This window comes from Neoarius graeffei, chromosome 21, assembly GCF_027579695.1.
Source record: "Neoarius graeffei isolate fNeoGra1 chromosome 21, fNeoGra1.pri, whole genome shotgun sequence".
Classification (NCBI taxonomy): domain Eukaryota; kingdom Metazoa; phylum Chordata; class Actinopteri; order Siluriformes; family Ariidae; genus Neoarius; species Neoarius graeffei.
In genome coordinates, this window is record NC_083589.1 from 9,936,815 (window position 1) to 9,951,376 (window position 14,562).

The 14,562-nt window shown below is 42.2% G+C and overlaps 1 protein-coding gene and 1 long non-coding RNA gene across 3 annotated transcripts in view; one reads left to right on the forward strand and one right to left on the reverse strand.

Moving 5' to 3' along the window:
• The window catches only part of LOC132870222 (uncharacterized), a 35,478-nt gene extending 27,923 nt beyond the window's left edge, over nucleotides 1–7,555 (forward strand). Inside the window, exons 2-4 of one of the 2 annotated variants that reach the window (XR_009651085.1) lie at nucleotides 4,832–5,006; nucleotides 5,294–5,464; nucleotides 5,595–7,555. This is a non-coding gene — a long non-coding RNA (uncharacterized LOC132870222). Of the gene's footprint in view, nucleotides 1–3,088; nucleotides 5,007–5,293; nucleotides 5,465–5,594 lie in introns of those variants that run through there. The other variant, XR_009651084.1, reaches the window with a different exon arrangement.
• The window catches only part of nampt1 (nicotinamide phosphoribosyltransferase 1), a 34,218-nt gene continuing 20,532 nt past the window's right edge, over nucleotides 877–14,562 (reverse strand). Inside the window, exons 4-11 of the mRNA XM_060903840.1 lie at nucleotides 13,544–13,672; nucleotides 9,484–9,642; nucleotides 9,245–9,381; nucleotides 7,839–8,064; nucleotides 6,259–6,378; nucleotides 6,027–6,167; nucleotides 4,537–4,671; nucleotides 877–2,386 (exon numbers count right to left, since the gene is read on the reverse strand). Coding sequence (XP_060759823.1) covers nucleotides 2,273–2,386; nucleotides 4,537–4,671; nucleotides 6,027–6,167; nucleotides 6,259–6,378; nucleotides 7,839–8,064; nucleotides 9,245–9,381; nucleotides 9,484–9,642; nucleotides 13,544–13,672 — 1,161 coding nt within the window. The 3' untranslated portion in view covers nucleotides 877–2,272. The remainder of the gene's footprint in view (nucleotides 2,387–4,536; nucleotides 4,672–6,026; nucleotides 6,168–6,258; nucleotides 6,379–7,838; nucleotides 8,065–9,244; nucleotides 9,382–9,483; nucleotides 9,643–13,543; nucleotides 13,673–14,562) is intronic.

The window sequence follows — 14,562 nt, forward strand, 5'->3', positions numbered from 1 at the left end:
TGAGCCACACCGACCTGTGAATGTAGGTCATCTGAACTAATCACCTGAGGCGATAAAGATTAGCCATGTGAAGTGGAGCTAATGGAGAATTCCTCAGATTCCTTCTCTCCATCCTGCAAATGCAGTGTGTTAAAAACAGCAGGGCCAGAAAGAGCAGGAGGTCAGAGATACAGAAGGATACACAAAGATCTGCAGAAGAGCACATCAGGTTCCTCTCCTGTCCCCCAGATGATCATGGACACACCCACACTGGAGAGATGTGTCCATGGGGGAACCTGATGTGCTCTCCTGCTGTTGGATGTTTCATGCCGAGATGCTTTTCTGCTCATCACAGTTGTAAAGAGTGATTATACGAGTTACTACATCCTTCCAGTCTGATCATTGGTTCGGAGTGTTGTGTGTGAAAATCGCCGATCAGCAGTTCCTGAAAAACTCAAACCAGCCTTGGTTTATCACAGTTATAAAATCACAGAGATCAGACTTTTACTTCATTTTGATGTTTGACGTTAACATTACCTGATGTTCTTCAGCGCTGTCTGTCTGCTTTGCTCTGTGCTGCTGCCACGTGGTTGGCTGATTAGAGAACTGCCAGAATGTACAGGTACAGGAGGTGTGAAATTCTAACCCCTGAAATTAAATTAAACCCTCACTCACCTTTCAAAACAAAAAAAAAGCTACAACTGATGTGATCTTGCCTTTTATTTACAACTCCCACTTGTACAGTCTCTCTCTTCCTTCAAATAGTATTATGTTAATGTTATGCTGCTGCTTGACCGAACACGATGGAACAAAGAAGCCGTATTTATATCAGCTGGAAGTTTCAATGCATTCACATTTATCTTTTCCATGAAAAAGAACAAAACAAAACACCAGAGCAAAGAGAGGGGGTGGGATTTTAATACGCCGACAGCTTCGTCACTGCCAGTTCAGTTTAAAATATCCAAGTAGGTTCAGTGAAAACAAAAAGTGGGACGTTCAACATGTACATAAATCTAATCAGACAAATTAAAATGAGCAGGCATCATCAATTAATCTAGAGCCACAACACACACACACACTCTCTCTGACTGAACAAATTCAGCCATAACAAATCTCAGCAAATAAATGGATTCTTTGCCTGGTATAAAATGGGAATTAGACAAAAATAAGAACAATATACTTGTATTTCCTCTAAGCAACCAACTCTCTTTAAATAAACAAACAATCATTATATACAAGAGGGAAGGCATATTGGCCACATCGTACGAGATAGAGATATTTACGGTGAGAATTGTGGCAAGATTTAATTGTCATAAAAATAATGATTATGGAGTTTAAATGAACAGTTAGTATACAAAATACCGAAGCCAAGCCGTTCTAAAATCCTTCTCATTAAATAATAAAACCAACATTTTTTTTGTTCTCTACGTCATAGAAAACATAGGCAAGTGACATTTGTACTTGTACAAAAAGAAAAAAAATCCCCCATAACAAGACGCAGCTACTTTACAGTGTTTACACTACAGAAGGTTTCTACAACATGAGTCAACATCTAGCAATGGACTTGGATAGTTTCCTCTGAGGAAGGGAAATGAACTGAAGATGAACAAGGCCAAAAAATAAAAAAGAGGAAAAGTGCATCCTTTCAAATTAGCCATCTCAGTTGCATAAAGAAATAGCATTAAAAATAAGAGACCTGGTCCATTTACATGGTGTTCAAATCAGCAAGAATTCTCTCTTTTTCTCTCACTCTCTAGCTAGCTAAAGAAATCTACAGCTTTTTTTAATTTTTATTTTGAGAAAATAGCACAGCCTGGCCAACCAGTTGGTCATACGCTATTCCCTTTCCAGTTTAAATACAGCAGGATGTTTCTCAGCTCCACTGAGCTGAAGAGTTTCACCGTTTCTCAGCTCACAACACACCCACTATTCAGCCCTTAAGGTGTTGGGGTCCGGTGTGTTGGAAGCAGAGAACTGCACAGCTGTGGGTCCTCATGCCTGCAGTTGAGAAACTGACTATTTAAATATTTTATATTTTTACCCAACATAAAAAAAAAAGAAAGACACTGAAGCTTTTATAGAGTCTACAAACCAAAAACAGCTGCAAACACAGAACACAGGGTACAGTGAGAGTTTCTCTCTCTCCCTTTTCCACTCATTCTTCATCTGTTACATTCTCATTTTCAGTGCTGGGGTTTTTAAACATCTCCAACCTTGTGGAGTTGAGAGTTATAAAGGAGGGAGAGGAAGGAGGGGGGTGTGTTTGGGATGGGACGAAAGAAGCTTTGGTCTCTCAGTGAAGCAGCTCCTCGACTTCACTCTGCTTGAACCTGGCATTGTCTCTGACCTCGTCAAAGGTGTACGTCTTTACGATCTTCCCGTTATGGAAGACTGTGTGCAGCAGATCCTGCAATGGAGCACGGACAAGGACATGAGACTGGACTCTGGCCAAAGCAGCTACATACTGAACCTCAAACAATTAAATAATCAGATTTGAGAAATTACAGTCTTGTAGAAAAACAGCTGAGGTAAAATGTTTCCACACACACGACTAAAGATATTCATACTCAATTTGTCTCAAACGCCACCAGACATTTCCTATGTGAAATCTACTTTTGTTTAATAAGAGGTTACTTCACAATAAGACGGATTTATTTCAGTTTTTATTTTCTACATCATTGCCACTTGAGGTAGAACTCACTGGCTTTGGGTGGCTAGTGAAGGGTAACGAAGACCCTTTCCTGTTCCAGCATGACCGTGACCCTGTGCACAAAGTGAGGTTCATAAAGACACGGTCCCGCAAGCTCGGTGTGGATGATCGTCGGTGGCCTGCACAAAACCTGGACCTCAACTCCACTGAACACCTCTGGGATGAAGTAGAACAGACTCGAGCCAGTTCTCACAATTTCTTTGGACTGAATGAGCACAAATTTCCACAGACACCCTCCAAAGTCTTGTAGGAAATCTTTACAGAAGAGTGAAGGCTCTTGAGATTGCAAAGGGGCACCAGCTCCACATGAGTGCCCATGGGTCTGAAATGAGATGTTCAAAGGTCTCCTATTAGATATGATGGTTAGATGTCCACATACTTTTGGCCATACAGTGTACGTTGGTACAGCAGTTCCTTTCTTGTCGTGGGGTTCCATTGAACCTTTCAGACCAAAGTCTGTGTATGACTTGAGTATTGGGGAAAGTGGAGTTACCCCTTAATCACCGTTGCTCCCAGGTCCGCTCTGACCCAGAGTGGCAGCACCTGCCTGGGTTCCAGCTGTGGGTTAAATAGTACATCACCAATAAGGTGCTGGCAGCAGGGTGCTTTTTGGTGCAATGTGGCAGATGAACCCAACAAGGTCAATAGCAGACCACCAGATGGCATGCGGAAGAGCCACTCAAATGGCCAGTGGATGGCATCACTCGGCAAGTCAGTGGTCACTGTGGGGCAACTTCAATACCCGTCAGGTCTGTGGCACTTTTGTGCACCACTTGGTATCAGGTCTGGAGGTCCAGAGACACAACATGATGGGGGCACGACATCGTTTGTCTTAGCTTACCGTACAAGGCGCTTCTTTAGGATAGGAGAATAGTGTACGAGAGCTCACAAGGCCAGACATTCCATAGCGGCTCAGCCGGGCCATTCATGCTGCTGCTGCGGACGGCTCTGGTGCGGGCCTCGTGGTCCATCTGCGTTTCTGTGCATCCTAATGAAGCAGTCATCATCGCTAGTAATGGACAGCCGATGCCGCCGCCGACAGACCAAAGTTTGTTTTCCCCTGGGAGTTAATTTGTGCCTCCTTCCTGAAGGATGTGGTGTCTGGAAGCTCCCAAGAGTTCGATATTTGCATATCATAGTTTGTACAGATACTCATGGTACCTTCAGTTGTTTGGGAAGGAGGGACCAGACTTTTCGAGGTCCATCATTGTTTTTCTGAGGTCTTGGCCAAGTCACTTGGTTTTTCCTACAGTATCAAGAGCCAAAAGGTGCCTGGCTCTAAAGGTAGGCTCTTACATCCAGCCACGGGTGCACTCCCAATGAACCCCTAATCACAGCAAGGGGCAAATCGGAAGCTTTTCAACATTAAATTACATCCATCTTTGCTTCAGAGAGACAGTGACCATGGAGCATTTAAACCTCTGACTCACTGGAATTCTTATATAGTCAATTAAACCTGAAATGAACAAGTCTCTAATTGACTGTGTTAAAATGGCCTCGGACATGAAAGGAGATTTGACCCCAACTGACCGACCAAAAGAAACACTCGGTAACATGAAACGTGGCGTTTTGAGAAATTGGGACTGAATATCTTTAGCCTCCGTGTAAATACTTGATCTCAACTGTACAATACATCTGCAGTGCCCTCCACAATTATTGGCACCCCTTGTAAAGATTCAGTGTGAGATGTTAACATATTCAAATGAGCAGATTAATATAAACCATTTTTATTACTACTACTCTCAGAGCCATGCTATTACAGAAAATTAATCAACACTTCCAGATTCGAGGATTCGACACATTAAATGCTACACAATAATAACGTCATTACAGGGGGACGAACGTACCTCTCCGTACTCCTCCAGCTCACCCTTCCCCTCCTCCAGGGTCACGTAATCTCCGCTCTGTGTCATATGCAGAGACAGACGACCCTTCTTTGACCTCTTGTTGGGGTCTGCTACAGGGTCTTTGAAGACGTTTACCTGCAAAGAAAACACGAAGCAGATTTTACTTGATTATACATCAAAATATCTGAATGCTGATTAAGAGGTGGAGATTTCTTCCTATGCAAATTTCTGCTCAGAATGATTTAGGTGGATGTTTACGAGGGCTATTCTTTTTTTTCCTCCCCTTTGTAATAAGCTCTACGCTCCAACAATCAGCCATGCAGGCATCCCGAGCTAAAAATAATCCATTCAACTGCTTCAAAAGCTCGTTACAAGCCTAGATGGGGCGGAGTCAAGGGACGGAGGGGAGCGTCTCTAAAATGACTGACAAGAGCTCCAGCCAAACACAAACAAGGCTTCTGGACCTGAAAGTAGGTTTCAAACAAACACCCCGTCCACCCCCATCCCCCAAACCCTGTGGTGAGGGCGAAGTTTTAACCTTTATATATATATATTTTTTATCATGTTCTACCTATTTGTCCATGTTATTTGTACGAGTGACAAAGAAAAAGCGTCAACTATCGCACCTTTCAGCCTAAATCTGAGAATACTATAGGTTTATTTTAATGCAGTGTACATTTGGTCAATCAAAAATATTTCTCTTGCTTTTATACTTTTTCCCTGTAATGTTTGACAGTAATTTTTTGTAAATTCTCAGATCGAGAGCGCAAGTTTCTTCCTGTAGACACTTGCAGGGGGACGTCAAAAGATACGACTGCCTGTGTGACATCACTTCCTGATTGAAGACCTCTCATCAGCAGGGATAAAACTGAACTGATCTACCCAAGAGCTGCACCTATTCATCACAATCACCACCTTTACTGTCTGTGTAAGAATTAATTTCGTGATTTTAGACTCAAATTCTCATTCATCATCACAGTAACACCAGATCCTTCTTCACATCAGTAGAACAAACACTTTTATTGACTCCAGAATCTGATTAACTATATATTTTCCAGACCCGGTTACTTCTTTACTTGCGGCGCTGCTCAGGCTCATCACCTCCTGAAGCTCTCTCATCTGACCCCTCTGATGAGGTCACACCACCGGCTCTCTACTAATGCAAGAATCAAAAATTGAAGCTCGTGTCGTCTTCAGACGTCACATTCCACAGCATTTACACACCCTGGCTCAGATCCACACACCATAAAGCAGATACTAAGGAATAACTACCACAACTGGATCGCAGAAAATAGCAGAACAGAACGGTGGATTGATATCAGAGGAAACATCTCGCATGTTTAAAGCTGTAATGGATGACAGACTAGAATTGGATTTGGAAAAGAAATTAATTTTTGGAGCTGGAAATGTTTACTTATAAAGAGACTTTTTTCTTTTGTTAGGTGTGAGTTTTATATTTACTATTGCATACTAGATACTAGAAATCTCACCCCCAATCCGTTCGTCACCACGTAGCTGCACTTGAAGGAGCAGTTAAGTAGATCTCGGGTGAGTTTCTGCAGCAGCGCACCTCCTGAGCCAAACGTGATGTTTTCGATGCTCCACCTGTGCTCCTTCATTCCCTCCACTATCTACAGCATCATCAAATACAAAACAATGACCACCAGCTAACCCAAACACTGCTCACACTAGGTGTCCAGAAGCCTGAAGAAGAGGCCATACCTCCTGCAGTGTATTGATGTCCACACCATCACCCTGAATGACCCGAATGTAGGGAGGAAGCACCTTGTAGCCCTTAGAATTCTCAACAGGAGGAAATTTCTTGCCTAAAATCTCCAAGACCTGTCGGATAAGGCAGATAATAATCATCCGAGATGCTTCACACACACACAAATCAGAAAAAGTTGGGACGAGGACAATTTAGGGCTATTAATGAGGTAAAACAATTAAATAATAATGTGATTTAAAACAGGTAATGTTTCAAAATCGGTATCCAGCAAAGGCCTAGTCTTTGAGGAGTAAAGATGGGACGAGGATCTCCAGTCTGTCAACAAATGCGTAAGAGAATTATTGAAATGTTCAAAAACAATGTTCCTCAAAGAAAGATAGGAAGGGATTTGGATATTTCACCCTCTATGATGCATAATATCATTAAACAATTCAAGGAATCTGGAAGAACTTTGGTGCATAAAGGGCAAAGGGCTCAAGCCTAATCTGAACCCCTGTGATCTCCGATCCCTCACTGCATCAAGAACCGTCATTCATCTACAGCTGACAGAACCTTATGGGCTTGGGATTACTTTGGAAAGCCTTTCTCAAGCTACAATACAGAGTTACATCCACAAACACCAGTTAAAACTTTATTGTGCAAAAAGGAAGCCTTATGTTAACTGCGTCCAGAAGCGCCTTCAACTTCTCTGGGCTCGGAGGCATCTGGGATGGACCACCACACAGTGTAAACATGTATCGTGGTCAGATCAATCAGTGTTCCAGGTCTTTTTAGGAAGAAATGGATGCCATGTGCTCTGAAGACGAAAAGGACCATCCAGACTGTTACCAGGAACAAGCCCAAAAGCCAGGGTGTGTCAGTGCCCTTGGCAAATGTAACTTACACTTCTGTGATTGTGCATTAATGCTGAAAAGTACACTGAGATTCTGGAGTAACATCTGCTGCCTTCAAAACAACATCTTTTCCAGGGAGATTTCAACAAGACAACGCAAAACCACATTCTGCACATTACAAAGGCGTGGCTGTGGAAGAAGAGGGCATGTCCCCTCTGTCCCCAATAGAGAATGTGTGGGGAATTTAGAAATGAAAAATATGACCGTGATGACCCTGTACTGTTGCAGATCTTAAGACCTGTTTACAGGAAGAACGGGACAAAATAACACCTGAACACACTTCATTACTTGGTGTCTTCAGTCCCTAAGTGTTGTGAGAAAGAATGGAAACATTATAAAAGTGAGAAATACCTTTACTGTCACAACTTTTTTTAAAAAGGTGTTGAAACAAAACTGAAATGTGTTTATTTTGAAAAAAAATAAAATAAAATTCATGAGTTAAAACTGCAAATGATGTGCTGTTGTATTGTTTTGAGTGTAATACAGGTCAAGTTTTAATTTCCGTTTCAACATACCGTCCCAACTTCTTCTGATTTGGGGTTGTACATACATTTGTATTATTGTGTGCTTTTTTTATGTAAAATACTCGTTACAAAATTACCAGCAAACAAACATGCTGATAGACAGGAAGTAAAAGTTTGGCCTCATTTGACCACAACACAGTTCCATTTCTCCATTACCTTCAGTACAGTGTCGAGAGGGTTCCCTGAGTCTGGACGCACGACCAGAGGAGCATCTGCACTCCTTTTCTCCACCAGCTCCCTCAGGTCTTCACCCCAGATCTTCTCGCAGGCATTATAGATGTCGTAGCTGTCGCTGACTATAGACACGGGCACCGAGGGGAACTGCTTCACAATGTGCTCAAAGGCGTCCTTCTCGTGGTCTTTACCCCATGCTGTGATTGTGCTTGGGAAAAGTGGAAAGACAGGGAAGCTGAAGGAGAGTCATCTTTTATAACAGTCCGATTCAGAATAATTTAAGTGCAACTAACCATGGCTATGTTTTAAAGCTTATTCACTCTCGCTGTAATTCACAAGAACCACAAGGGGGCAGCACAGGCCACAATGTATTTCATGATAGAACTGCTTGAGTTTAAGGGTCCACAATGCAGACAGCAGCTCGGTCATCAGTAAACACACACACAAGAACGATAATATGAAACGCAGTGCAAAGTATTGTGGATATACAGCCCAATCCAGATATGCTTTGTTGTCAGTAAAATCTGAACAGATAAGTTGTATTAAATCAAGACGGCTTTTCGATTTCATAAAATCGGTGAAATTTAGTTCCCTCTGAAATTTGGTCATTGTGATATGTTTATTTCTGTAATATCTCAAATAAATAAATAATCAGGCCATTCTGTGACTGGGAAGTTATTTAATTTGAGGGGATTAAAGCAAATAATGTGCATAAAATCGCTCGCTTTGCGCAGTCAAGCAGACAGAGGAAGTCCGTGTGTGTGTGCGCATGCGCAGGTTTACCTTTGAGCGTGCGCTGACGGTTCCATCATTCTGTCGCTAAACGAACAGCTGATCACACCGAGGTGCTCGCTGAGCACCGATATTTATTAGTTTGATACTTCCTGCGTGTCCTTTCCTTCGTATACAACATAACGTCTATTCTTTTTCTCGCTTTCCATTACTGTAGTCGGTCTTTCACGTTTCATTCGCACGCTCACGTCCTTCATTTTTCTCTCCTGTTTCAAATTTGTATCCCACAATGCCGTGCGCAAACGGGGAAAGCCCACCACATGATGTGATGCATGACGTAGTATCTTGAATTGGGTCGGGAAAAAATAGCGGAGAATTTATGGTCACGTGGAGATAAATTCATTAATTGTTCGATTAAAAAAAATAATAATAAAATTGGAAGTCTGATTCGAATTCAGTAGCTTTCGGTCCACTCAACAAAATCTTCAGGGAAGATTCTTTTTATGACCTACACTTGAAAAACCTGAAAGGCTGTCTACCTTTAAGGACGTATGATTTGGTCATCCAGCACACACACACACACTGAACAGGTAAAGAGTCCAAACTGTTACTGAGGGTTTCCATCGCACTGGACACTGTGTTCAGGTCAAACCTACCTGTGCTCTGCAGCTGGTACAGAAAATCCAGGCACTGGGTCTTTGGTGCCGTAGAACTTTTTAACAACTCCGATCCCAGCCACTGTGTCTGTTCCTTTGAAGTTTACCAAGTGGGCCGATGCACCGATACCTGCAGTCTAGAACCAAGAACAGATTTCTCTGCTTACGCACAATCCTTTATTTGAATGGGAGCGGTTGAAGAGTGTTACGATAGCATGGCCAAAGATCTTCTGATTCACCTCCTGTGATGAAACTCCTCTGTAGCCAAAGTCATGCAGCTTGTACTCCAGTCCCTCCAAAGATCCTGAGGTTTCCAGGAGATGCTTGGCCAGGATCTTCTTCTGCTCACGGGAGTTAGTTGCAACTGTGATGGGATACCAGATCTGAACCAGGATAGTCTGTGGGAGGAGACATGAGGAGAGCTGATGGACTTGGAAGTACATCATAGACGTGATCTTGTCTTTAGATTGGTATTAAGTTTTATTCCAAGTGTATTACGCTCTACAATTTGTAGAACAACAAAGCTGGAGCACGTGTATGTATGATTTCTGCACAAGTACGTCGTGTGTATCCATGGTGCTCAAAGGTTAAAGCATTCTTGAGTGTGAGAGACACTACACACGTCATTATAATTTTTATTATTCCTGCATGAGTAATGATGTGTGATTGTATCAGTATTTATGGGCTTGCTATGAAAATCTTAAACTGGGGTTACTCCATTCAACTCGTAATGTGCTCCAACCATGAAAAAAAACAAAAAACCTAAAGAAAACTCCTCCTGAACTCAGCATGTTCCCCTTAACCCACAGTTCACCAAGTGACCTCAGATCAACACGGCTGTTCACAGCATGAACTGTAAAGTGACGCTTTGTACCTTTAAAGGATTTCAACTGTAAATACACAGGTTTATATTCAGTACATTTACTTTCGATCAAATCAGACAGACAGACATTCTCTTGTTCAAACACTGACTCTCCAGTTCCGTGTTTTGAGAAGGCAGATACAGTTGTGGTCAGAAGTTTACATACAGTGACATGAATGTCATCTCGGATAGGAGTGTCATGGCAATATTTGGGCTTTCAATGATTTCTCTGAACTGTTCTTCTTCTGTGGCGGAATGATTGTACAGCATACAGCTTAAATTAAAATGAACCCCTAGAATTCAGTGCACAATTTTCTTTGGGTTTTCTGAAATCAACACAGGGTCAGAAGTATACATACAGGGTCAAACATTTACATACAGCACACCGAATATTTGGTAAAATGTCTCTTCGCAAGATTCACCTTAACCAAACATTTTTTGTTTACCATGAACAAGCTTCTGGCAGAATTCTGGTTAGATATTTCATGACTCTTCATGGTAGAATTGGTAGAGTTCAATTAATTTTGTTTTTTGGTTTTTTTTTTCTTGGCATGGACTCGACTTATACTGTAAGCACGGTCTGTATATTTTCAATAGGGTTGAAGTCAGGACTTGTTTTTAAGCTTAATGTCAGCCTGCTTTTTCCTCCACAACCAGCTCTGATGCGCGTTTGGATTCATTGTCCTGTTGTGACTCCCAATCATGTTCAAGTTTCCAATGGTTTGAAGTTATGCTGAAGAATTCTGAGGTAGTCCTCCTCCTTCATTATTCCATCCACTTTGTGCAATGAACCAGTTCCACTGGCAGCAAAACAGCCCCAGAGCATGATGATCCTACCACCACCACCAGCTGGTACAGTGTCCCTCTGTACATGGTGGTCATTGTGGCCAAACAACTCAATCTTTGGCTCATCTGACCATACAGTTTTCCTCCAGAAGGCTTTTTCTTTGTCCGTGTGGTCAGCTTCTAACTTTAGTAAAGCTTGAAGGTGTCAATTTTGGAGCAGGGGGTTACTTCTTGGATAGCAGCCTCTTAGTCCATGGTGATCTGAACTGTGGACAGTGATCCATCAGCTTCCAGTTCATGCCAGGGCTGTGCCATGGTGGTTCCTGGGTTGTTCCTGACCATCCGAACCAATTTCCTTTCAGCTGAGGGTGACAGTTTGCCAAGCAAAGTGGCTTGGCAAAGTGACTACACCTATAATAACTTACATACAATTGTTTGAACTGATCTTGGAATTTGCAGTTGTTTAGAAATGGATCCAGGAGACATTCTGGAGTTGTGTACATTTGCAATCCTCTTTCTCAGATCTGCACTGAGCTCCTTTCCAATGAGTGCTGTAAACAAACCCTTTTTATGAAGGCACGGAGAAGCTACCAGTTGCAGTCAATCATGAGCCCTAACAGGAAGTTAAGAGACCTCGGCCTTGGCAAGACAAGAGACATTTTGGAAGTTTCAGCACCTCTGAATTAATAATCTAAGTGAGTATATGTAAATTTTTGATCCTGTATTGATTTCAGAAAACCCAAGATAAATTAAAACTTCTGCACCAAATTCATGAGGTTTTTTTTTCTATTAAAGAAATATGTTGCACAATCATTTCGCCACAGAAAACGAACAGTTCAGAGAACTCATTGAAAGCCCAAATATTGCCATGACAATCATATCCAAGATGACATTCATGCCACTGGATGTAAACTTCTGACCACAACTGTAGATATACGTCACTCCTCACAGTTAGCTGGCTCGCTTTTTCCCCAACAAATTGTGAATGTCCCTGTTTTCTTTCCACTTTGTAGCTCGAATGTATGAAGGTTGAAAATGACCCAGTTCCCACTTCAGCATGAGCTCCTGTGGTAAATTTACTGACACAGGCTGCTCTATTGGGTGTTCACTTCCTTTCTGCTTTGAACCAGCCTGCACCATCACATCCCACTGAACAGTCAGTCAGTAAATCTCACTTACTCATCACATTTTATTTGTTTGCTCAGGAATCATTTCTGTACGGTACACATCCATACACAAGCCTGTTTCTGTTCCCCGATTTACAGACATATTTACACAGTTAGTTATTGAACAAGGAGAGTGATGAACACAGTGAAGAAACGATAATGTGAGTCATGGAGCAGAAGATTAGTGGTGCTTTACAGAGTGTCAGCGCGCATGGTGAAGGCAGTCACATGCCTGTTAGCAGCTACTATAATGTGCTGTCGTGCGTCACGGATCAGGTGTTACCCATTCCTCCTGTCAGGAACATCATCGCCCAGGAAGTAATGCACTACGGTTCATGACTATTCCTGAAGCTGACCTCGGTCATGACTTGAAAACGTTCTGTTGGCCGTCCTGTTGCTCATTTAAACCCTTTAAATTCTCACACAGAGTTGAAGGAAGATACAAAGTCGTGCCAACAGTCGCAGAACATCGAGAATAGATAAGCAGCGTTTGGCCTCGAGACGACACCCGCTGGAAGCCAAGGGCAATTTTCCAAGGCCTCTAAATTTACCCACTAGTCAGTCAGCCTGTTTTACACACACACACACACACACACACACACAGCACTGCGACTAAAACCAAGAGGTCAGAGTATATTTTCTACTCTAATTGCAATGAACTCATTTTTTTTGACGGTTACTCCTTATTTACATTTTTAGAACTAAAAACATGCAACTGATTCACTCGACTCATCTGTGTGTCAGTATAAAGATGCCTGGTGCTGTCAGAGTGACTCAGCATTTCACACGCAGAGACCCGTAAAGCTGAAACCCGCGTCCCGGGTCGCTCAGGATACCAGATTTTAAAACTATCAAGTTACTAAATTACTGTAAATAGTGTGTTTTCCGAGCGCTGCTGCTAATTAACCTGCTGCTCGAACGCACTGCCCAACTGGTGGCACAGACTCCTATCATCAAATCGCTCTGATGTTGGATTAGAATTGCTTTTTTTTTTCCTTTAAAGGCAAGTGCTGTAAACCAAGAACTCGTTTTAACAATGCTTTGTTCCTTTCACACAGAAATGAGCTCGCCATTATTGCTGACACGAGGCTGAGTGCGCGTTCACATCCAGCTGGTGTAACAAGAACCACACGTGCAGATGTGGCACTTTTTGTTTTTGATCTGATATAAGAAAAGAAGTGGCAGCCAAATGAACAATACAAGGAAAGTATTATTATTATATAATGTAGATCATAAAATTCTGCCATCAACAGAGATAGAAAGTAAAGGACAGTCAGATATGCTATAAAAGCCTGTAAACAAGCACAAGAACACACACACGAACAGGGGAGTGTACCGTGAGTTAGCGATGCTCCAATTTCCTTGAAATTTTTATTTATTTTTTGAACATCAAACTGTATCTGTTCTGAGCATGGTACTGCTGATCTTACCACCATCATCGTACTGATTTAGCAGAATTCTGCCACAGTGGCAAACACAACTGACCTCTACCCAATTGGTGAGCCAATAGCATTCAGGATCTGTGTTTTCCACGGTGAAGAGGACATTCCCACGTGGAATCACACTTCCCTCCGGCACAGCCTTGATCTCAATGGGCAGATGGCCATCGTACTTCTAATGTCAGAAAGCACAAAAACACTCTAGTTACAGAAACATGACTGAGGTCTTTTTCATGATCACAATGCAAAAAAACCTTATGGTAGATTCGTAAGAGCAGAAGCTCTGTCTACTGAGAGATTATTGAAGAGCCCAGATGTTCTTAACAACAGCCATCAATGGGACTCGTTTGTCAAGCTGGATATGAACGGATATACACCAAGACTTACAGACGTGCCTGGGAGTTGATCAAACACCATCCTCATGCTAGTTCAGTACATCAGGGACTAACAGTTTTACACTCAACTCCACTTACAGATTGATAAATGAGGCCCAAGGTGTGTAAACATGCGTATACATAACAGAGTGAAGAACTCGGACATGACCGAGTTCATGAAACTGAACATAACACATGCTGTAAATACAGTCAGTTTAACAACGTTAAAGGAGATACGCAGAAGCTTTATTTTTAAATACATTTCTGAGTGGATAGTATCTCCATCTTTGACTCTTGTATGCTGCATAAATGGGAATAAAAAAAATATGTATTTTTGAGAGTTAAAATCGATCGCAAAGTTGGCATTCGAGCTGCCCCGCTGAGCCAGCCAGCCCTGGAGTGGGTGACGTCACAGCGGGAACCAGTGCTATAGACCAAAGCCAGACTCGGCAGGCAAGAGTGGTTTCAATGGCCTCTTCGTTCGGATTTATTGGAGATTCTCTGGATTCCTCAGACAGTAATACATCGGACTGTGATAGTCCTGAAATTGGAGCGCATGTACATGCTACTGCTATACACGTAGAACCGTATCAGTTCGAAACATCGGAAAGTGAATCCGATAGTAACACGTCGGCCACGGAGGCCCCCACCTTACGAAATAAAGCTAGAGAACAAAGCCGTCTAGAGAATT